Raw genomic sequence first — 26,604 nt, 5'->3', positions numbered from 1 at the left:
TAAGACGATAAGATAAAATAACTATTTTCATTTTTCAACAGAATCAACTTTTATTGTAATATGATTCTTTAGAATAACAAATTTATTGCACAGCTTAAGTACGGTGAGTCACGGGTGATTTTTGGTAAACACGTCGCATGAAAATCCGTGACATTGCTTCTATTCAAAGTCTTATACTTTTATGTACAATTTATCATATCATTATTACTATTTCATTGTGTTTTATATTAATTATGTTAAAGATCCGGACTTACAATTTATCACATTATTTTTATTACTATTTTATTGTTTTATTAATTTAGCCTAGGCTTATAATTTGTTAAATTATTATTATTATTATTTTATTGTGTTATATGAATTATATTAAAAATCTAGGCTTATAAGCAGCATTGTTTGCTGCTTCATCTCTTGGAATGCTGTTCTCTCACATTTTCTTCAGCTCAGCTTCAGATATTAACGTAGTTATAATAAAATACATTAACTACGTTAATATTGAACCTCAGAAATAAATGTGTGTGTGTGTGTGTGTGTGTGTGTGTGTGTGTGACCGCATTTCATATCTTAAAATTGTGTTACCTTCATCATTGAAGCTGAAGAAAATGTGATAGAGAACAGCATTCCAAGAGATAATAAATGAAAATGTGCATTTAGTATACAGTTTCCTTTACATACTACTTTACTTTACGTAAAGTAAACTGTACATTAAATTTTTAGTTTTCTATTTACATATGCATGTTAGAGAAGAAAAGAAGCTGTACAATTCTTAGAATTGAGCTGCACGATGACCTTTTAGAGTCAAACGATCGTTTTTAATCCTCGAATGTCTTTGTCCATCTGGTAAATATGGAAATCTTTGTTTTCCTGAATAGCGTTCGAGAGATACGGTTTTGTGTTTATAGAGATACGGAATCGTGTTTCTCAAAAAGAGTTCGAAGGCGTATGCTTTTGGAACGTCAATATACAAAATGTTATCGGAAAAATTTTCATACAATCGAAAACATAGAGTAAATGCCTAGAAAATAAAATCAATCTTCAACAACGTATTCATTATTAGAATCAAAATCAATTAATCTCTCCTCTCAAAAGAAAATTAGATTCTGAAAATTAAGATCAGTTAGTTTCTCTCTCTAAGATTAATTCTCTCTCGAATTAATTTTGAAGAGTTCACGGAAAGAAGGATTTTGCTAAAATATCTAAAAATTTGAATAAATACAGGTCCGAAAATAATTTTAGACCATCAAAATAATTATATAGGACGCTCAATTGCTAAAATATCAAAACTTCTTACAGAATTGCATCAAGTTTGATTTTTACATAATTATTTTAACGGTCCAACAAAATTATTTTCAGATCTAATTAAATTTTTTAGATACTTTAAAATTGTTCTTTTCATGCAGAAAAATTTAAGCGACTTTTCCTCTTTCCGACTTGCAAAAGCAAGACTATCTTTTTGAATTGTTTGAAAAAATTACGCGACAGATTAATTTCAAATTTTGTACATTTATTCTACATATCTTCAACAATGTGTAAAATAAAAATTACTAAAAAATATGAATGTCTAAAATGAGTTTTTCTCAAATAGTGTTTTCAAAATCTGCAGATTTTTAAAACATGATATCTCAAAAACTATATTGAACCCGTTGCACTTCTCTTTATCTTTTGATGTAATAAAAGCTGATTTTTTTAATGAAGATACACAATAATAATTTTAAACCAATGGCATTTTGTCAATTTTCAATTTTTCTGTAAAATCCAATAAGATTCATTGCTTATCTACACCATTAATGAATAAAATTTAAATTTTTTATTTCAGCTCATCCAAAAGAGCAAGTTCTTTTAAAAGCGCCCATTTTATATCTTTTGAACAAATTATCATTTTTTAACAGTTTTTATTTCACACATTGTCGAAGATACATAAAAACGTATAAAACTCGAAATCTCCCTTCGTCGCATAGTTAAAAAAAATAAACAGTGTAAAAACGCTCGACAATTTGCAAAGCAATCAAAATTCTTAATAACGACCAAAACGATCAAACCTAAGTGTTAAGAGATTACAATCTAATTAATAATTAATTAATAAATAAATAATATAATTCACATAAATATTCGTAAACGTTTCAACTCATAGAGTCTTCTTCAGTACGGTATGAATACAATTAAAAACAATATCAAAAATTCTAGTCTAAACATGTCGATGTGAGATAATATTCTATGTCGTCCGTCCTCTTCGGATTAATATATAATAATTAATTTTGTCACAACCATGTCCAACAATAACAGTACATTAAAAAAAAAAATAGCTTTGTTTTCGCGTGTCTTAGAAAACCTTAGCCAGTTTCTTGAAAAACTCATCACAGTCAATTCTTCGTGTTCGATTATCCGACACCTTAGACATATGGCGTCATAACAAAATGTAAATCTAGCCGTTTCGTGGCGCAGCGGCCGGACTCGCCAACCGTGTCAATATGTAATTCCTTCGGTTATGAAACGAAAATTTACGAGCACAAGGCCGCCCTGTGCTATTATCATAAGCGAAGAAATTAACGTAATCGCAGTCACGACGGCCCTTTCAATTCCCTCAATAGCAACGGCGACGGTGGCGGCGGCGGCGGTGGCCGATATATAAAACATGTAATTCAAGATTTCCCATGGATCGGTTCGTGCTTGCGATCGGATCTGAATTGCGTCAATACGCGCGCGTTGCATAATAATCCGTAATATGGCATAACTCCGCGTATTGCGCACACATACCCGTCGCGTTTGCGATCACGATATTATTTCTATTTTGCGGCGCTATCATGATATTATCGATGTAATGTGTGGCTCTTAGCCAACGAGCAACGATTTATCAAACTAGAATCGTTACGTGAGTCTTTCGTTGAATGTAAACATCCATTGAATATGATATTACTCTTTTCTGGACACGAACAATAAAGCTCTAGTCTGTCCATTTCTACCAATGTCGATTAACTCTAATCTCTGTTAAACTTATTCTTATCTTTATCTATAATTCTAACAAGAAAAAGGCAGAATTGGAAAATAAAGCGTTACGTGTAACGCTGTTACTTTTTTCTGTTTGTAACATTGTTATGTTTTTATGGTATACTGTTAGATATCAAAGGAGCAATAATAATGCAATTCCTCGAGTTATAACAAATAATATTTTAACTTCCATGTGTCATAATATAAATCAATCCATTTCTGTGGTTAGTTTTAAAATAAACAACGCCCATATTGACGTATGCACTTGGTAAATGATAAACTAAATTTCGTGTCGGAATTCAGGATTTCGTTCTATTTATAATTTTATGTGCCATGTAATTCGTAAACCGATCGCAGAATCAGAATGCACTGATTATGAGAGAAAAAATTGGAATTACCATAATTTAACACATAATTTATAATCATTTTAGGTGTCAATTATTTTTTTATAGAATTATAAATATAGTAAACAGTACATTTCTTAAATTAAATTGTTTGTTGTTTTAGTTAAGTTATGACATATTGATTGTGAGTAGCAATAATGACGTTCTATAAAAATTACCTATAGAAATTAAAAATAACTCTATAATTTTTACAGAAATCTAATACTGTCAATCTTGAAAAATAATAATTAATTACTTATTTTTTTAATAATTAAGTATTGAAAGCACCGTTACTCACTCAGTACTTTTAGTACTCCAAATAAATAATTAATTACTGTCTTTCAGTAATAAATTGATATTACATTTCTGTAACACTTTGACATTATAAATTTAACAGTATGAAGAATTTCGTTACTTTTATAGTTACTTCAATTCCCTATTATTAGTAATAACAATAATTATATTTATAATTCTACAAAAAAATAATTGACACCAAAAATGACTACAAATTATATAATTAAATTATGATAATTCCAATTTTTTTCTCTCACAATAAATGCATTCTGATTCTGCGATCGGTTTACGAATTACATGGCACATAAAATTATAAATAGAACGAAATCCTAAATTCCGACACGAATCGCATAGATCGTCGAAAGCTTGAAAACTTAAAAGCTTAGAGGAAAACGTCATTAGTTTCTGTCACGTGCGCGCGACACACGATACATATCCTTTGTAAATATACCATGTTGAAAGGTGAGGACCTGAGGACGCCAAATATATGTACCATAAGAAACACAGGGATCGAATGTTCGAATCACTGTGCGATCGAGTGTCCGTGCTAGTGTGCTGTCTTCGCTGACGTCTGTCTAAATCATTCTGCTTCGCTTGATTCAGTTGCGATAACATTTATTTGTTTGTCACAGAGTTTCACTATTCGTGAAACGAAAGACTTGATATATTACGAATAAATTGTGCTACACATTGGATCGATAAATCAGAGAGTTCACTCTTCGCGAGGTATGAGTGTATTTTGTTTACGTGACAAAGAAAACCACATTTGTTTTCTTTGTCTTTACTTCGTATTAAACTCATTTTAGATCGATACTTTATTATTGCTTAAGATTTAAGTAATTTATTTATTAAAATGTATTATTTTTAATAAAACATTCTTTTTTTTCTTTAAAACTTAAGAAACACACATTATTATTAAATAATTATTAAATGGAAATGAAAGTTATTTCGATCATTTGTCACTTCAAGATAAAAATGACTTTTAACAAATATTATTTCTTGTTTATTTTAAAGTAAATTCCTTTCATCGATTCCTTTCATTGATTTACTGACATTCTTTCTTTAAAAGGTTTTTTTCAGTTTATAAACACATGTTTTTTTTTACTGAAATGGATATATATTATCAAAAATATTTTGACTGATTGTGTAATCGCAGATAAAAGTTTATCCGTAGTTTGACTTCGACTTCTCTCGATGGTTGTTTTTAAAAATTATATATATTATTCCATAATAAAGCAAGAACATTATAAAATATTTTGAAATCAGAGAAGCCAAAACCATTTTATTTCGACTTATGTCGTTACTTCAAATCTGTAGAGAAAGGACGATTTTGGTGAAGTAAATTTAATTGGATGCAGATTTGAACATAATTTTGTTGAATTATCAAAATAATTATGTAGGACCGGGGTTGCTAAAATGTTAAACTTTTTGCAGCATTATTTACTATGCTTAAGATTTCCTACCTAATTATTTTGACAAAATCCAACTAACAAGGGAACCTCTCGAGGTGATAAATTCTGATTTTAATGAAACTTTGTGAACTTGTAGTTTACATAAAGAGATGAATTTAGAAAATATCAGTTGCTGCCCAAAAACGGTTTGAAGGGGTGAAATCACCCTTTACGTGTACAGCGGTTTTCAGCTTTTTCCGTTATATCTTGAAAACTACTTGAGATATAAAAAAATGTTTTATACAAAAGTTTTACAACAAAATTAGCTGTATTCAATAGTTTTTTTAGAATAATTATTTAACAATTTTTTTTCGAAAATTTAGAAAAAAAATTGCTAAATAATTATTCTAAAAACGCTATTGAATACAGCTAATTTTGTTGTAAAACTTTTGTATAAAACATTTTTTTATATCTCAAGTAGTTTTCAAGATATAACGGAAAAAGCTGAAAACCGCTGTGCACGTAAAGGGTGATTTCACCCCTTCAAACCGTTTTTGGGCAGCAACTGATATTTTCTAAATTCATTTCTTTATGTAAACTACAAGTTCACAAAGTTTCATTAAAATCAGAATTTATCACCTCGAGAGGTTCCCTTGTAAGTTATCTTCAAATCTCTTGCATCTTGTAGCTAAATTTGTAAATACTTTGATAAACTCGCTTTTTCCGTGTGCGTCTTTGTGCGTGAACGTAATCAACATGTAAGTTTCCTTTTTACCGCAGAATTCTAAGGCTCACCCTTTCGCAACTGTAACACAGAAGATTGGAAATTATCTGAAAATTATCCTGTGCAGTTTGCTGCAACTCGCCAGGAATGTTTCTACAGAAAAATGGAATCGACAAACGCTAAGATAAGGTTGCAGCAGCATCAAGACGAAACCGAGACCACGTCTAGAAGTTCCCGGCCTCGTTTATCCATATCGACATCCGACTCGTCCCTTTTTTTCGCCAGTTGCAGTTCTAATTGCACAGACTATGATTATGAACATCGGGAGATCAGGACACAATCCGAGAAGAAAAAACGTGTGAAAAGATTTTCCGCGCCGAAGTCTTCCTTTACGTTTTTTCCAGATATAAAAAATACGAAATCACTTGAAATCAATAAAGCCTCATCAGAGAAAACCCAAAAGTCGAAATCCGAAAGTACGTTTTAAATTTGCATTGTAAGGCCTAGAAACCTCAATTTTCAATCGTAGTACTTACACACACAGAAAGTTTTTCAAAGAACAGTTTTAAGTATCTAAAAATTTAACTGGTTACAGATGTGAAAATAATTTTGTTGAACCATCAAAATGATTATGTGGGACACTCAAGATGGTTATTGGAGTATCAAAATTTTTTGCAACATTGTTCTGTGCTTATCATGCGTTCCACATAATTATTTTGATAATCCAAAGACAATTATTTCTAAATTTGTATATCTAGCTAAATTTTTAGATACTCCTGGAAAACCGTGTGTTTTTTCCATATACCATCTGTAATTACAGTTCTATTATCCCAGACAGAAATTTTTTTTATTGTTCGCTTCGCTTTAGAGAATCAAACGTGAATTTAGCCGATTTGAAAAATCCAGATTAATTCGTCGAGAATTATTTCACATTTCGTACTTCGTCTACAAAAATTTGTTTTTAACAGACGAACTCTTGAAGGATTACTGTCCGTATTCCTCCGACAATTGTGGTTGCAGTTCAGGTTGTACGGATTGCGACTACGGACTCTATACGTATACAACTAAAAACAAGAGCAAGTTGAAAAGTAAAGGCGAGAGATTCTATATAAAGCGCTCGAGTAGTTTTACACCTTTGGTGTCGTTCGAGAGAAGTCGGAAAACTGCAAAATCATATAGCGCTATAAATATTTTAAGGAAGAAAAAGGCGAAACTTCCCAAAAGTACGTACTTTCACATCATAAACTTGAACGATAATTCAAAGAACGATAATTTTACTTTTCATGTTTTCTTATTATAATATCACCTGCGATTATGTAACTTTAACTTAATTGATTTTCGACTTTTATTCGCTTTAAAATCAAATATGAGTAATTAAATTGAATTAGAAGATTTAATTTAATATATTAATTTAATTTAATAACAATTTCATTTAATTTCAATATCAAAACTAATTGATATAATTACTTCATTATACATGGAAAAAAATGATCGTGTATTAACAGCATTAGAGATCTAATTGTAAATAATTTTATTAATTCAATAACAGTGTCAATAAAACAAATACCTGCTTTATTAAAATAAGAGCATTGTATTCAATTAAAAAGATTATTTCTAATTAGATTAATGCTAATAATACTATCATACATCATTTTTTATGTACATACATTATTTTTATACATATAGTAGAAAAAACCTTAGATAGCTGCTACCCCGAATCTTCTGGCAGTTGCAATCGCCAATCAAACAATATAAAACATAACTTCAAACTGAAAACAACTAAAGACCAAAAATCAAAAACCAAAAAGAGGACATTAGCGAAGAAGTTGAGAAAACTGAAAACAATGAGAATTGTGAGAACTCTGAAATTGCGCAAGAATAAGAAAGTTTCAAAGAACACAGCTGTAAAAGTTTCTGAAAGTATGTTACAAATTTCAATTATCTATTTAAATCCACACTTTATTATTATAACATTATACTTTAATTGTGGCTATCACTCGATAGATTTTGAACTATTTGTTTTACTTTCGAAAATGAAACATAAATTTAAATACTCCAATTCGGAGTTAGCTTAAGACTAATTTATTTTTATTGAGTTACTTTAACTATTTTTATATTATTTGGTTGTAATTATTATATACACATTTTTCTATTATATAAATTTTATTTTAATAGGAACCGTTATGAAAAATTGGTTTCCTGATTCATCTAATAATTATGAGTGCAATTCGGATCATACGGACCGCGGAAAGCACATAACTATAAAAAGAAAAAAGTTAAAAAGCAGATCCAGAAGAGCAAAAACTTCAACAAAATCGAAAATGTCGGAACTGCCTTTAGTAATTAATGAATCAGTTCAAAATGAAAAGAATTCGAAGCAAACAGCAGAAGTGCGTTCTGAAAGTACATCAAAAGATTACCTTGAACTTATCAAATTTTTATGAATGATGTAACGATATACATAATTACTTTCTTGTAATGATATATACATGTATCTTCTTTTCTTTTATTTTTGTTCTTTGTGTATAATTATATTACCTGCACGATATATTATAGCTTGAATTATTTGTTTTACCATTAAAAGCTCTAATGTGAGTTTAAGTATCCCAATCTATCTCGAAATTTACTTATTGACTGTGTTCAGTAGGTAAAGCAGCTTTGCAACTGTTGTAAAATTCTGTAACATAATTGGTCTTCCCTTAGTTTCTCATTCTAAACGTATAAGCTAATCGTATTAAAGAATTTTACAAAGTTGCTTTCTCTGCTGAACGTAGCCATTAACTACACAATGTTATTAACTATTATAATATATAAAACACACAATATTACTAACTATTATTAAATATTATTTTTAACATTATTAAGAAAGTATGATTATCTAAATAATCATTAACTTATATATAGATGTTGATATATATTTCTTTTCTATAAATAAATTTGTTTTTGTGTTTTAAGAACATATACCGTCATGGTCTTCGAAGTCCTATTATTCAAAAAGTGATCCTTATTTCACTAATGAAGATTGTTAACAAGTATGGAACTATCCGCCAATCACGTCGTACGAAAATATATATACTGATCGGAAAAATTATCATGTAGATATATATATGTATGCAGTTTTTATATAATTATTGTCAAAAAAATTAATAATTTATGTAAGCGAATACCGATAGAAGAGAAACATTTTAGCAAAATGATATTTTTCATAATTTCTTAATTGTATTTTAACATCCTTTTCTCAGACACAATAAGTACCATTCGACATAATTTGTGTAAACAAATACTGATGATGCAAGAGAAATATTTTGATACACTCTCATTGTGTACCTTTTCAGAAAAAGTGTATATAAAAATGTAAGAGCAATAAAAAAATTTTACGCAGAACATAAAAATATGAACTCTATTATTTTACAGATAAATATAATTTTTTAGCTTTTTCCTCTTCCTCTTCTCGATAAAATTGAGATTTCTTCTTCTTTCGACAAAAGATACTTTCCGCGGGAGTTTCGTGTCCACTTCATTTCGGCTCCGCATTCGAACGGATTAAAACGGTCACAATGCGAGTTAATCAGACACAACGGGATCCCGTCGCGGACGGGGGGTAAATTAAATTAGTCTTCTCTCGTCGAACTAACGCGTATGCTCGCAGAAAGCGGCGCGCAGCTGAGAATACTATTACGTAACGCAGATAAAATCGAAATAAGAGATTATCGCGTCGTACGGTTGAGACGAGGGAGGACTGAAATCCCCGCAATGACATGCAAATATTTAGATAAGATTGTCTACGCCGTGTAACGGTGCTCGTACACGCACGTTCTCTCTCGGCGACCCTGTGTTTATGTACATGGAAGCGCTATTACCGCGCAAATAATGAAGCATAGACGGCACGACATGACACTTGCGCTCGACTATTTCAGCATGCGAAAATAACATCTTGTTATTGCAAACAAAGTATATCGTCTAGAATTACTGACTGTTATCGCAAATTCCTCTCACCCTAAAATACCATAATTTCTCCTTGATTTCCAGATAAATTTTCATAATTTTCCCTGACTTTCAATAATATGTTGAATTTTTTTATATTTTCATCCTGATTTGGAAATCATTAAATATTTTGTTAAGAAAGCAATTTAACATAGCAACGTAAATTACTGTTAATGTTACTAACTATAGTTTTAAAGGATCGGAAAAAAAACCCAATTTTTCCGCGGATTTTTTCGGTTTTTTTCCTAAGGGTAGAAAAATTCATTTTGGAAAAATTCACGCGTGCTCGTAAAACCTACCACGTTTGCTTCTCGATTCTTTCCGTAAAGAAAATAATTGCGTATAAAGTATGTCCACAGCAGAATAAGTTAATAGAAATTTTGAAATTGTATAAAAGATTGAGGTCGCATAATGTATTCAATAAAACATACAAAACATACACTATTGCATTATTAATGTAAAAATTAAAAATATAGAGTCCAAACATCATGTTTATATGATAATAGTAGGTCTAAAAAATAATTTGGACTGAATTTAAACTGAATTCGTAACAAAATATTTGAAAAAAAAATAAACTACAAAGAGACACTTCAAGAGTTCATTAGACCGGAGTGTGACAAACTAGAGTTAAAAATCTGTCTACTTAAGCTTTGCCATTTATAATATTGAAGGAAGGTTAGATTAGGTTTTACTATAAAAATAGAAGGATAACTAAAAAATTTTAATAAAAATAATGCTACATAATTTCATAGATCGCATTAATTTTATAAAAGAATTCAGAAGTTACTTATTATGTCTTTTACACAGCAAAAACAGCAATTTTTCCAAAAAACCAATTTTTCCGGTTTTTTTCCAGCAATTTGAAAAAAGCGGCTTTTTTAAAGCTATATTACTAACACTACTTGCCTTTTTAATTGTTAAGTTGGTAGTTTGATTCCAAAACTGCGTAGGGATGAAAATTCCCTGACTTTACCCTGATTTCCAGTTTTATGGCAACCCTATATTAAAAAGTTCCGCAACGAAAAAAAATATTAATTTAATATTAAAAAATTTTGTGTGAATGAAAAAGTATTAATTTAAAGAAGTATTAATTTAAAAATAATGTATAAAAATAATATCACTCCTTTTTCCGTTCTTCTCCCGAAATGATTATATAATAACTGAGAATAAATAATCTCGGAGCACTGAAAGTAATATCACCTTTCCGCGTTACTCCGATCATATTACTCTAGATGAGCGTGCATAACGGTGAAACAGATTGCTATTTTGCATCCGAGAGATAAACATGGGAACCGAGCGGCTACTTGCCTGCAGGTGGTCCGAGACGCGGCGGGAAATCTAATACATGGCGTAAAAGCGTCGGGATCGGGCGTGTTCCCCACGGGAGTTGTCGCGAGAGAAAGAGAGAGAGAGAGAGAGAGAGAGTTAGAGAGCGCATTTATCCCGGCTAAAAAGTTGGCGAGAAGGCGGCGAGCGATGTCAGGGAAAACCTGCGAGGAGAGAACCGGTCACGTGCGCCTGTGCAACGTGCCGCCGGCTGTTCTTGGGTTCACAGCCCGGCTCTATCTACCTTGCCACCACAACGAGAAGTTGTGACATAATAGGCTGTCGCCAATCACCTACGCCGCGCGCCGTGTTCGTATTTACTGTGAAACCAACAAGCGCCTATTTTCTTTTATGGACTAATGTCTATCCATATGAATAAAATATCAGTAGAATTAATATTTATCGATGTAAAGCGACGGCCATTGCTAACACAAGAAAGTATAAGCTGACGAAAGTATTACAGATTAATCGGTACACCGCAGGAAAAAAAAATATTTTGTATTTTTTTTAAACAGGTCCTTATTAAAATTTTTTTGTATTGATTTCTTAACCGAGAGTTAATTTAATAAAATGTTCTTGCTTTAAAAGTGACACGTTAAAAATGGAATATTCAAATTATTACTCGACTATCTTGTGGTAAATTGATGTTTAACATTTCTTAGCGTTATAATAACACAATTTGAATAAATAAACAATTAACACAGACATAATATTAAAACGTAAATTCTAATATAAATTAATGAAATGTAACAATTTAACATATCATAAATATTAACTTTACTGAAGAAATATGCTTTCACAATTTGTATTACTACCTAATATATTTATCTTATGTTAAATTAACACAAATTTTCCAATTACATATTTATTAAGAATTAAAGAAATATTCATTGAATATGTATAAAGAATAAAAATATCTTATTATATAAAGGTATTATATAAATGTAAAACAGATCCTCGACTTTTCTCTTTTTCCTTGAATTAACTTAAATTACCTTCCCGTCTGAATCAATTTTCTCAGAAGATTCACGCGCGTCTTTTGTGTATTAATCGCCTCGATCTTCAAAAGAAAAGTTCAGAATAAAGAAAGCGAGGTAACACAAATTAGATAAAATAGCGGGGAATCGTTAGAATTACGCTCATGCATGCACTTACCGAATCCAAGACGTGGAAAGTAACCGTTTATATTAGCACCAACGTCTTTCCTTTTTTTTCTCTCTTCCATGCTCGATGACGCAAGCGCATCGCTTCGAAGGCTTCGCGGGGAATATAAATGTTCCCGCGCTTTATGGGGCGATGAATTTTCTCGGCGATTACACGGCTCCGTGTAGGATAATGAGAATTAATTTTAGATCCAGGCTCCACCGCGGCGAATATTTCTGTCGCTAGTTTTACCGTTAACGATAATTTCGCTCGTTTGCGGCTGCGTTACGACATTTCGCTAAGCCGGCTCGCGCGCGAGTTGGGCAAGACAAACCCCGCAAAGGTCTCCGTGTCCAGTCACATTGTTCAGAAACCAGGTGGGAGCACTTATGCCAGGATAATGGCAATGTTTATAGCGTATAATTACTGCCTTAGTTGCACTATCATACGTCATTTCTTCGTTGAGCCTGAATCAAAATCGTTATGCGATATAACTGCGAAACTTTTGCGCGAACACCGCATTTGAATAAAGAAATATTCATGACATATAAAATGACGTACGAATCGCTGCAATCAAGAAAACGCACGTAAGAAAATGGAAAAAGTATTCAAGAATGCTTTGGTTGTACAATATCAGGAAAAAAATTAATCAAATCGACAAAAAAATTTTGTCTTAAATACGCCCCAAAATCGACTGCAAAAAACCAATAATTTGGTTTACCTATTATTATTTATGTACTGTAATGACTCTATTTTGCTGCAGTAAGTTTTAGGTAAGTATGTTTTAAACGAGTGTTTTTCCAGTTCGTGCGCGCCGATTATGTCTTGAAACAGTCCTAAACTGAAAAATTCGAGGAAAAATTAGAGTCGTAATATTATACTGAAAAAAAAAAAGATTGACTGCTGCAGCAAATTAGATGGTAAAATATGGCATTCCTTAAAATGAGATATAAAATGAGATATCATATTAGGTACGTGAGGTGACGATCGAACCTGGGATCCGCTAATTACGAATCAACAGTTTTCACACTGAACTAAACGAAGGCATGCTAAGTCGATATTCAAACCTATCGAAGTATCGTTCATTCTTTTCCGCGACGCCTATTGATTTTCCCGCTATGCGTACTTCGTGAGTGACTGTCGTCACATATTTTGATAGTTTAAAGACTATTATACACAAAAAAGGCAGTAAGATATAAACAGTAAACGAATAGAGACATAAAGTGGCGTCTACAATTTTAAGACAACAAAACTTAAGCTTTAAGCCTCAAGCCGTAAGAAATGAATTAAATATAGTTGAATATGAGGAGAAAATATCAAGTTTCACGAAAATCTGAGGCTCCCAAAAAAATAAAAGGTGTATAATTCTAGGAAGGCGAATATATCTCAATGATGTCTTTAAAATAATTTTGCATCCTTCAAGGCAATTTCTGAAATTACAGAACACTTTCAACGCGAAAATCGAATAGTAACGGCTCGTCCGCGGCGAATTCGTCGACGCAAATTGCGTTGACCGTGAAGCACTGGAAAATCCTACAAATTCACGGGTGGTTACTTCCAGGGTTCCGCGAAATTTACGACGAGCGTTGAGCAGATTTATTGCGCATCCGCGCAAAATGCGTTTCGCGCCACTTCTTTCGCACAGGGTGGACTATTTTTAACCCTTCGAAGCTGACGTGGATCTATTGGATTCGCTCAATTAAAATAAATCTCTTTTTTCAACAATATCAAACAATTCAATTTTCTTTTCTATATCTACAAATTTGTATTATATTCTTATTAAAAATATATTTGCAATTAGTATTCATCCTCTTTTATACGAGTGTCACTTTAGTTAATTAAAATTAATTGGTCGTTTAATCAACATGGTCGTTTAATCATCATACAGGAACAATGGTAATGTGAGCCCTCATTTCGCTTTTTCATTTTAACTTTTTTTTTAATATTATATTCAAGATAATGATGTCGTTAATATAATTTATTGATCCTAAGTTTAATATAAAATACACTTGATTAAAATATAGTTCACAAAATGGGAAAAATTGCCTAAATAAAAAGACACGTGATGTAATTATCTGAATGTAATGGTAAAGTGTGTTGCTGTAAATTATCCTTTGTTTCTCAAAACAAAGGCTAATTTACTGTTAAACTTTTGCATAATGTCGGTAACTAATAGGTAACAATGCAGGCAAAAGAATTCCAGATGAACAAAGAAAATATAATATAATATAATATATAATACAACAAAAATATAAATACCTGATATTTTTGGCCTGTACATTAAAGGCTGTATATTAAATGAGTCTAATAAATCCAATGTCAGTAACTGCTTTTATATATTTTGTTACATATTTAATGCAGTAGTTATTTTGATATCATCATAGACATATTTTGACATCAGTTTAAAAAGGTTAAGCACGTTTATTAGGGATGCACCGGATCGTAAAATTATCGGATACCGGATATCGGATATCCAGACAAAATGTAACATTGGATATCCGGTATTCGATCGGATATCCGAGAAGGCAATTTCTTCGAGTTGGATATCCGACCGGATTTCGGGAAAATGTCTTTAAAAAAAGCCTACACTGAAAAAAAAGATTGACTGCTACAGCAAATTAGATGATAAAATATGACATAGCATATTTAATTAGTTGCAGCAGTCAATCTTTTTTTTCAATGTATAGAGAAAAAATTGTAATTTTGCAACAATATATAAGATATTATAGCATTATGAATATGCACACTTATTTTTAGAACATTTGTATAATAAAAAATCAACAATTTAATGATATCAAATTTCAACCGGATATATTCCCGGATACCAATGATATCCGGTGGGATAGTAAAAAAGTGCCGAATAATACCGGATACTTTCCGGATATCCGGTGCATCCCTATTTATTATATCTATGACAAGCAAAGTGGTCGTCCTTATCTATGACAAGCAGAGTGCGACGACGCAAAGAGGACGATATCTTCAATAAACTCTGATCGGCGCGCTTCAATAAATACGCGCAATCCACGGCTCATAACACTTGCCCTCTGCGTGTCCAGAAACGCAGAGTACCGCTATTCGGCGGGGAAAGGTATCCATTCATACGTACATGGACGCTCGATTAGACTGAATTTTAGTCAACGAGCACGCGCTCGATGTGACTACAGAAATTCCTGCGCGATCGCGCCCGTCCGGGCGCGTTTCACGTGCGCGATTACACGCATGTCTGCCGTGTCCGTTTACATGAATTGTTCCGTGTCAGGCCGAGTCACGCGCCTCCCTCGTGCACTGTGTTTGCGAAGAGTCACGGCTGCGATCACGGGAGACCTGCACGTGGCCGCGCGTCGCGACGCCTTTCCTGACGCAAGGCTTTCATCGGACCGCTCGGTATAACGTGATCGTCGGCACACGTGATGAACACGAGATCCTTACATAAGAGAGTGCGGGCGAGTTACGGATGTAGGTGTCTGAACGTATATCTCCGCGAGAGTACCACCCACGTCAGATATAACATTTCCTGTTCGCGAGAGACGATCAAAATCGCGCTTCGTACGATCGTAGAGCGCAATAGGCCGTTAATTTTAATTTTCTGAGGAGAACCCCAATTTTTGTGTTAAAAAATTTCTGTTTAATTTTTTACCTGTGCAGACAAATGTAAAATTAGTATAAGTATAAATATAAAATAATGTATATGGACATAAATATTGAAATAAAATAATAAATATTTTCAGACAACAATTATCTGATTTATACAAAAATAATCTTAACGCTGTTTTGAGATTTTTTAATGTAAAATTACAAAATAAATAAACAGTCACTGTCTGCTTAATATCTAATCGAAATCGCGCTTCGTAGCATATAATAGGCCGTTGATTTTTGATCTTCTATTTCCAAGAAGAACCCAATTTTCATGTCGAAAAACTTCTATTTAATTCTTTGCTCGTGCAAATAAATATAAAATTAATAATAAGTATATAAATGTAAATATAGATATAAACATAAATAAAGTAATGAATATTTTCGGACAACAATCATTTGATTTATACAAAAAGAATTTTGTTCTCATTTTAATATTTTTTATATAAAACTGAAAGACGAATAAACAGTTACTGTTTACACGATTAAATATGGCAATCGATATTTTCAATGTCAAAGTGTGTTCCAAAAAAAAATCTCTGTTTAAAAAAATTTAATTTAAAAATGTATAATATATCATTGCATTATCTATTTATTTTTATATTTTCGAAATAGAAATCATTGTTAAAATACATAATAAACATTTTCTACAGATAAATACGCTTCCAAAAGTATACGTTCCGCGAGGAATATCTCATTAAAATTCAGAACAGAAATTGTGGAGTTCCGTAAAATGACGGAATGAGTACAGCTTCTTAACGAGCTGCGATAATTATGGACGCCCTCCTCACTCTCTACGAAATATCTTTACGTAAAGACGCCCACGAGTTTTGTGTATTATGTATCTTCGCGCACGGAGATGATTATTTTTATCCCATCCCTTTGACGAGAGCAAGATATTTATTTTTAAAAATAAAAGAAGTTTAACGCAAAGATCCGATCAAGCGTGTCTTTAATCTCACTCTCGTCGATTCCCTTCCTGCAATTCTGGAAAATAAGCATGCACGTAACGTCATTCTCGAAATCGGTCGACCGGATAATAAATCGTGAAGAAAACACTTGATTTAAATTTAAATTAAAAGTAATTCATTTTATAAGGTCTGATGAATCAAACGAGTCGTTTAGACTATAATAAATATTATATATTAAATATAAATTGAAAAATTAACTGACAAAAGTTACAACATCGTCTGTAACTTTGTATAATATAACTTTGTTTATTAATTTTTCGATCTATGTTTAATGTACAATATTTATTAGTACAAATAATCTGCCTGGCTCATCCATGTTTAATTATTGTTTTTGGTTTTTAATCTTAAAAACCTATACATCTCCTCTTAATTTTTAATTTTAGTTAACTTTAACTATTTAGTTAAAGTTCTTCTAACTGTTCAGTTAAAAATAATTCATATGAATTTCCATTAATTCGTAAATTGTCTCGGAATCGTCGCTTATCGTCGCCAATGCCGCGACATCAGGCACCACCGCAGTCGAACGTAATTATCATCGAGGCAGCGCTATTGTTGGACGAAGCAGAGATAACGCCTAGGGAAAAATAACGCAGTGGCCCTCGATGGAAAACGCGCTAACTCGCGTTGCATGCCGCGTAACACTTATCTCGCGGCTCCGTTCCGCCGCTCGCGTTCCTCCTCGCGGGCTCTCCGAAGCGTGCAGCCCGGGCTCCCTCGTCTGCTCCAGAAACCTACTTTTTCGAGTCACCGGGTCCCCCGCAATCTCGCGTGCCGCCGGCTGTTATGTCAACCGCGCGAGGCAAAAAAAAGCGCGCCTGCGAATTTTAGGCTCCCTTACTCTTCCTTATTTATTTTGTTTTCCTCCTCTTTTTTTATATCTTTTTTCAAATGATTTCCTTTCTCTTAATTATTAGCATATTTTTGTACATATTCTTTTTTCGATTTTCACTTTGCTTTTATAATAGTAATTTTTGTTCTTAAAGCTTGCTCTAGAACACCAATAAATGCAATATCTATCTATCTATCTGTCTTGGTAAATCTCAACCCGAGTAGAAAAATCACAATGACATCAAAATGGATCCAAAATGATTGTTGCTATAAATACCAGCCAAAAAGGCTGGTATTTATAATCGATCATTATTTTACAAATAACCATAATTTTATAAGTATTCTCTATTATTCGTCAATCTTTAATTTTTATAAGAATTTGTACTCTTCAAATATTCCTTAAGCTTTGCAACGCTAATTTATGAATTACTTATTATTTCGACAATCTCAAGATCTGCTAATAATTGAAGAGATTAAAGACTATAAATATACTATAATTATTAATTGTGAGACTATAATTGTTAAATATCTATAATAAAACTTTTTAAACAGATTCATAAAACAAAGGCAGAAAATTATTTACGATTATGAATTCCGATTTAAGTCACTTTTCGATCAATCACGATTCATTTTAACGTCATTTTAATGTTATCGTGACCTATTGTTCTGCTTGGAAAATAACTGAGCTCGTTGGTAACCGGAAGTAACACTCGCGATCTCGAGCTCGGAGGAGCATGAAACTGGAATATTTTCGAAATGAGCGGTCCGATCAACCTGCAAAAATCGGGGTATTAATAAATCTAAGTTCCAAGATCTATTTCAGGTCTAAAGTGACGATAAATAAATTCTACTACAATGGAAAAACGCGACTTGCGGCTATGAATAAAACTTCTATTTGCGGAATGACCTATTGTGAAACGATTGCGTCAATTACCTAACCTTAGACTATAGAGGCGGCCGCTTGTGCGTGCAATATTATCACGTTCCTGACGCTCCTTAGTAGAATTGTATAAATACAATAAACACAAAGTTATCTATATACTAACTCAAATAAAACATAAAATCATTATGACATCCAAATAGCTTCAAAATGATTACATTAATTTACAAGGCTGTGCAAGAACATATGAAGGCTGTTTCCAAGGTAATTTTCGACGCTGAGTTCGAATCTGTTATCGAAATATTTCCATCAGGTCCGGTTTTTTGAGATATAAGAAAAAACATTTTTTCCAATATATATTATGAATATGAATGATTTTATTGAAATTAAAAAGCAAAATATTGAACGTTTAATTTTTATTATTTATGTAACTTTGAAAAAGTTTCATATATTAGAGTCCAAAAGTAATTGCTTGTTATCATCCTAATATCCCTAATAACGTTTCTCAATTGTCATCAAATCCAGGTAGAAACGTTCGCTTTGCTTATTACTTGTCGCATCTAGAATATAGAAAAGAAATGCTATGTATCTTAAAAATGATGGGTTATATCATAAAAATGACTCGTTATATCATAAAATTGACATGATATACTGTATCTTCAAAGTTCATCCTAATAAAATTTTTCTTTACGACAGATTCTAACTCACCCAAAATACATTAAGCCTTCTTATCTACTGTCTACTTATTGAAGTCACCTTGAATTGTAACGTCAGAGACGAGAAAAATATATAAAGAAAATTCTTGTAAACTATAACACGGTTATAGTATCGCTGCGATTGTCTTAGTTCCAAGACACTACCATGTCTCCTGATTAAAATGTGTATTTTTTAATAAAACAATATTTGCAATCTATAGAACTCTTAAAATATATCAAAAACTTTCCTTTTGTTCTGGTAATTAATAAATAACCATATATTCGAAATTTAATTATGCCTAATCAGAAAACGAAACAAACTGTCAAATTGAGATAAATATGATTTTATTCTATTCCGAAATAAAAGAAAAGTTTTCGGTATAAAATAATTTTTATAAGACATCAAAATTCCTGGTTTTCGAATGAAAGCATTTTCAAGTAAGGGAAACTCATTATTAAGTTAAAAATCATATATTTTAATATATTTTCTTAACAAAGTAAACTTCATATATCTCGAACACTTCAAGAACAACTATTTTTGTAACCATTTATTAATGTTGACAACTGAAATATTTCCTATAAATTATTTTTGAGTGCTTCTTCGGGTAGATATTTTATAAGTGTATTCTGTCAAATGCAAATATTATTTTATTGTAAAATATTTCTATTTTAATATACATTTTGCAAAAATTTTCATTATGTTTTCTTGCTTCTGACGTCAATCTGAAAATTCGTGATAAATAATTAGAAACCTCAAAAAAAAGTTGTCTCCTTTTCTTGCATTAAAAATTGTTCGAAATTTATGAACTAGTGTTATATTAATTCACTTTTCGATCATTTATAATTCATTTTAACATTAAAATAACGTCATTAACGTCATCCTGTTGTTCTGCTTGAGTAAATACATCAAGCGCTAATAATGTAAAGAATGAGTGAAAAAAGACTTTGAAAGCATCAACGCGGAGCCCCGATCGAAAGAAAACTGAAGTACAATTGCTCGTACGAAGATTAATGTCATTTCAAGGCTTTGTTGCGATGTTTCGTTTTTCCTCTAATTCCGATCGACAAAACTGCAATATTCGCGCTGCAATTTATAGGCTCGTAATTCCCCAGAATCGATTTGCCGTTGCTTTTAGTCGGTCATGCAATTTATTATCGCGTCAAATAACGCCCAATTCCCGAACTTAACGAGTACCATTTTTTGCCATTAATTGAACGATTTATTAATCCTTTGAGGATCAGAGTTTTCTAATAATGTAACCTATGGAAGATATTGCGTTCAAGGGTTTTCGGGGTCGCCGAATTCGATTCATGCATCAGAATTCAAACTTCAAAAAAATAATCCGATTATCGTAAAACTCGATTTTAGACGATTCTTGGTATGAATTTAAATATAATCTAAAAATATGGCGAAGAGGCATCTTCATGAAAAAAAATCTAATATTATACAGCTAATCAGAAACATCAAAGTTTTCCACAAAATACAACAATAACGTTACATTAATGTTATAATTTCCTACTTTTAATAATATAATTATTATGTACAATATGTGTTATATTACCTACATTTATATTGTCGAGTGAAAAATTATAATAAATAATTTAATAATAATGTAATACTTATATCACAGTTTATTTACAATATGTATCCGAAAGTCAGTTGAAAGTCAGTTTGAAAATCAGTACTACCTGATTGCGTAACACTAATGAGCTTCAAATAAAGAGAAACTGAAAACCTAATGTTTTATAAATACTTCATAATTAAAAATTCCTTAAAACCTGCAAGGGTTATATGATAATCAAATTTTTTAAATTCTGCCTACCATTTTGAGTTATTATTTTTTACTTCAGATACGAACAAAGTATTATCAAATTCCCATAGGCTAAGTTTCATAAAAATCAAGCTATCAGTTTACAAAATAAAAGAAAATAAATGAGATCGCTGGTCCACAAAGTTAATTGGAGGAACTTATTTTAATTCATATTACAGCGATTAAACCTTAGGCGATGCGAGATGAAAAAAACACCGCTGTTTATAGCTTGCTTGATATTAATCGTTTGCTTGTTACATAATCGCAGCTCGAGGTGTGACTACAAGTGCATCAAACAATCGCAGTCGTCGTAAGCATCGGCGATGATTTTCCAATTATTCCCTTTGACTTTTTATCTACAGGGGACTACACGGTTCATCGCAAACGCTGCAATAACTCTACAAACATGTGATAAGTGAGTCTCGCACATTACAATAATACGACTTGGTCTCTTCACGTGACCTAAATCCAACTAATATACATACCCGAACGATTGAAAGACCAACCGATGTGAACCATTTTCGATAAACGATTTTTAACGATTCATGTTTAACAGCGTCTATTTGTAATCCCTGCAAGAGAGATAATTGAAGAATTAATGAAAACTTGAATTAATTAAAACGTAAGTACATTGAGAAAAATCGAATTAGAAGATTTTTTAATTATACCAATAAGAATTCAGATTATTCATCAATTAGAATTATAATAAATTTAACTGAAAAATATTCTGATTTCTCTATTTTCAACCAGAATTCTAATTAATGCAATTAGACCATTACTCCAACTAAAAAAGACTATTTTTTCGGTCAAAGCGATTCTTAAGTGCCTAATAATATTTATATACGTAAATTTGATCATTTTTAATTCAAACAAACTGCGCCAATTATATTTGCCAATCTTAAAAACACGACCTAACTAAAGCTGATAATAATTAAATTGACAAGCAATTTGATAATATAGTTAAATTAATTACATTTAATTAAACCAAATAATTAAAGCTAATTAAAATTAATTACTTTCAATTGAAATTATATAATATATTCAAATTTTAATTAAGCTTAAGTTACATTTATTTTGAGTTTAATTTAATAAGTAAAAATCGACCGAGAAATATTCAATACAATTGAACAAATTAATTTAAAGCTTAATGTAATCTTTAATTAAATTAAACTTTTTTTGTGGATACGGAAATCGGTAGTAGTTTCAATGGTCGAACCATCAAAATGCCTTATCGCGACAATGTAACGCAATTCAAAGTCAACGAGGTGAAAGCGTGGTGCATGTACCCGAATAACAAGGCGACCGTGCCGGGGATGATGATGCAGTCCACCACGTTCGAGCGTCGCGCAAATATATTTGCAGTCGCTGTCAGAAATTGATAACGAGCCTGCTTATCGGCGGCTTTACGACGCGATGCAGCTGCGCGGTCGTGGCCAGCCCGAGCAGATCGACCGTTATCATCGGCGCTACGATTCCACGCGTCGCGCAAATTTGCTATTTTAATCCTAAGAGGAGAGAGGGAGATGGGGAGAAATGAGGCGTGATGTAACACCGTATGCATAATACCGTGGGATTTAAATATAGCCATTCCGCCGCCGGGAATATCGCGACATTTCGCGTCCATCTCGCGACTCGCGGAACGCAGCGCGATCGGCCGAGAAAAAATGCGTTTGCGAGATACGCAGCAGGCTTCGTATCTCAAGGAAAAATCTCTGGAAACACCGACTAGATATCGAAACGTTTCGCAGCTGCTTTCGCGGCGTCTTGTCTGGAGCTTTAAATTTACAAGAGAGTAGCGCATTCCTTTTAATTGGTTTCTCGTTCAAAGAGCAATTTAATTCTTTAGTATCCTCTCTAAATTCTTGTAGAGTGGAATCTCACTCTAAAGAGTAAAAATTGAGCCAGTCTTAGAACAGAATGGCAAAAAGAAAACATTAATCTTAAATTAACAATATTATATATATCTAGGGATTTCAAATAATCGTAAAATGGATTTCCAAAATTATATGTTTCTGCTCCAAAATTATATGTTTTCCTATCAAGTTCTTTTCGAGGCAACCGAAACATGTAATTTTGGAAATCTAGTAGAGTATAGAACAAAATTAATTACTTTCACAATTTAAGTCATATAAAGTATTCGAATTTTAATTAAGCTTAAGTTAAATTTATATTAAGTTTAATTTTTAAACAATATTAAGTAAAAATCCAAGAAATATGCTACACAATTAAACAAATTAATTTAAAGTTTCATTTAACAGAATTTCTGATCATTATTATTAAATAATCATAATTAAATCTGGTAATTGAATAATCATAATTAAAGCATTTCCCAGCTAAAAGTTTTGTTATTTTCATTAGAACTCACGTAATCAAATGTGTCTGGTTACCTAATAATCAGATTTTAATGAAACATAAACAATCAATAATTTTGGTTACCGTAAACTAACTAAAATTATGGAGTGTCCATATTTCACTAAAATCTGATTATTATGTCCACGTTTTTCAGGTTAATAAACCAACTTTCTTCAATGCATACAGCACAGATTATTACAGCAGTATTACAATGCAACATTCCACCAATATTTCAGGAACATTGCAACGTTGCAACGAGATTCTGCGTTGTATGGGTCCGTCATCAAATAAAAGATGGCAGTTATTTACGCTACACTTGTTAATATCTAGAGCTGTATTCTTATCGAGAGAAGAGCGCCGATTCTGGATCTATCTTAGCGAGACGACGCGAAATAATCGCCGTCCACCTCGATGACGACGCATCAATTTAACGTGTACAACGTTTGCATCTTCACATGGATTCTATGTTTGCGGCTCGTCTTATCGTGCGGGTTTGATAACGTCGACTTTGATCTGATTTGGGTGTTTATTTACCATCGAACGCTAAGGCGAAAACGCTATATAGGTGTGTCCTCTCTAGCCACGTCTGTTTAAGAACTCGTATTTCTTAAAAATTCGAGGAACAATGGAGAAATCTGTAACTATAAATTACATGTATATCAATATTCACAAACTAGAAATTATAAGTATAATGAATTCGTTGTCGTAAGAAGAAGATATAAAAAAGATCGAAGAAGATTAAAATAAAGAAGATAATTACTATTTTAGAAAAATTCTATACTTGAAACCTTCATAACGTGGCTAAAAAGTATGATCTTAAAAAGCGAAATAATATTTTTTAGGGAATAAAAAATATATTTATAATTTTTTAATCCCTATAATTTATAAGTTTTTTACCGAATTAATTTAGGGGGGATTATTTTCATATATAGGAATGTCCGAATGTTTCGGTTCCTCATCATATTTATATTATTAGCGTCTCAGATCGATTGTGGTTAATGCCCGAATGTTTCGGCGCACAGTCACATCTGTGATAATTAAAATTTTAAAAATTATATATATATAAGAATATATATTATATTCATAACATCTAACTTTGACCGCTTATTGGCGCTCTCAAACGTATATATATTGTACATTTACACGATCGGATCTTAATTCTTATTTGACATTAATATTTACATTTTAGTGAGACGTTATATGTTTCAATCTTTCTCCTTCTCTTTCTCCTTTCATCGTCCTTCCCCAAACAGTTTCTCTAAACAATTTCCTGGGCATAATCGATATATAGTATTTAATAACACATCGTGGTAACGTGCGGATGTAATGGCAGCTGGAGGATTTGAATCATATAATTGGATATGGAAACATTTTGCAATAAACAACGGTAAAGTAAAGTGCAAATATTGTAATCAGACGTATAAACATGGCTATGATCAAAGAATGATATGGGTGTCACATTTATACCATAAACATAGAATATTTGATGACGAAGAAAAATTAAGGTGGGAAAATGACAACGACTCGATATGGAGATATTTCAAAAAAACAAATATTTATATCGCAAAATGTACATTATGCAACAATTTATTTTATCGTGTGCATATACCAAATTTAAAGTGGCATCTAAAACAAAGACATTCACAAAAAATAGTAGCTGAGATACAAACAGACATTGCAAATAATTCATTATCCGAACATTTCACAATCTCCATGGAACATTTTATCGTAAACTGCAACTATTGCACTGAATATATGGATATTTTAATTGAAGTAAATGTCTTAAAATTACACTATGAAACTCATGTTGCGTTGCGGAATTTTAAGAATCGACTTTTAAAAAACAGAACAAAACGCTAGAACTCAAGAAGGTCAACAGAGGTAAATGTTATTAAATAATGTTTTATATTTTGAGTTTTTAGTCTGTTCTGTTATATCCAATTATAACATATGTAACAAAATTGAATATTTTATATTTAAAAGTAAAGAGCTATACAAATTTGTTATACATTTTCATATTTGTTATATACTTAACATATATAGCTTTTATGATATAATTAATCATAATGAACAATATATTTCAGACAAACCTGTATCAAATTTTGAAGATATTGAAATGGATAGAACGATACAATCCGTAGTTGAAGAAAATGCGAGTATAAGTTCTCATAAAAGTACAAATAGACAACCTACTCAAAATCAAGATCAACAGAGGTAAATGTTATTAATATTAATTTGTTTTATACTTCTGGATTAATATATTTTAGTATGTATAATTAATATAACAAAATTAAGCATTTAATATTAAAAAATACAGATTATTTAAATTTGAGAAAAATATGTTACTCATACGTTATTAATTTTAGTATTAAATAAAATTATTTAAACAAATCTATATTAAGTTTTATTAATTCAAATATACTGTCATCTGTATCTTATATAATTTCGATATAGTCAGTGATTGATAAATATTTTCACATATGAGTAGTTGCGTAAATATTTTGAAATTTAAATGATAGCTGAGCTTGGACATTCTTTCTAAGAAATATAATGACTAATAAGAATATTAATTTTGATTTAATAATCAAATAATATTTATAAAATATAATTTTAGCATAAATACACGCATAAAATATGATCTTATTATTTTCTTTGCAGTGACACTTTTCCAATATCTTAACTACTGCGTTTATATTTAAGCCTAATTATAACAAGAAGAATCTAGATTCCCTGACAAAGTTTGAAAACCATACTATACGAAATGTTAGTAATAACAATGATGTTGACATGGATACTGGAACATAGGTTTAAGTAACCGCACTTGACAAGTAATTATCTGATTTGCATTTTAACAGAAAATAGTTTTATGATTATAATTCTCTTACTAATATATAATTTATTCATTAATTTACTAATTGTTTACTAAATAGTATTACTAATATTTGATTTTTTTTAAATAGATCAATGTATCAATTCATATATATATTTTGTATGACATCTTACATAATTTATACAGATGTAAACTCGAGAAAAAATGTTATATATAATGTATCAATTTTTTAATATAATTATACATAATTATATATAAAACATTTTTTCCCGGGAAGTTATATTATATGTATACGTATATACATACATATTAGAGATGTAAACTATATCATGATATTGCGGATAATACTGAAAATATTCAAAATAGTTATTGTCGAT

The 26,604-nt window shown here is 31.3% G+C and overlaps 1 protein-coding gene across 1 annotated transcript; it reads left to right on the top strand.

The window, feature by feature from the left end:
- The first annotated feature begins 5,937 nt into the window (after window positions 1-5,937).
- On the top strand, window positions 5,938-25,615 carry LOC108731391 (uncharacterized). Its single transcript, XM_018461706.1, has 5 exons — window positions 5,938-6,250; window positions 6,743-6,997; window positions 7,461-7,694; window positions 7,950-8,177; window positions 25,482-25,615. The coding sequence occupies exons 1-5, from the start codon at window positions 5,938-5,940 to the stop codon at window positions 25,613-25,615; spliced, it is 1,164 nt and encodes a 387-aa protein (XP_018317208.1).
- Window positions 25,616-26,604: the final 989 nt, after the last annotated feature.

Source organism: Mycetomoellerius zeteki, unplaced genomic scaffold (assembly GCF_001594055.1).
Source record: "Mycetomoellerius zeteki isolate Tzet28-1 unplaced genomic scaffold, Tzet1.0 scaffold101, whole genome shotgun sequence".
Taxonomy (NCBI): Eukaryota; Metazoa; Arthropoda; class Insecta; order Hymenoptera; family Formicidae; genus Mycetomoellerius; species Mycetomoellerius zeteki.
This window is presented reverse-complemented; position numbering and strand designations above follow the sequence as displayed.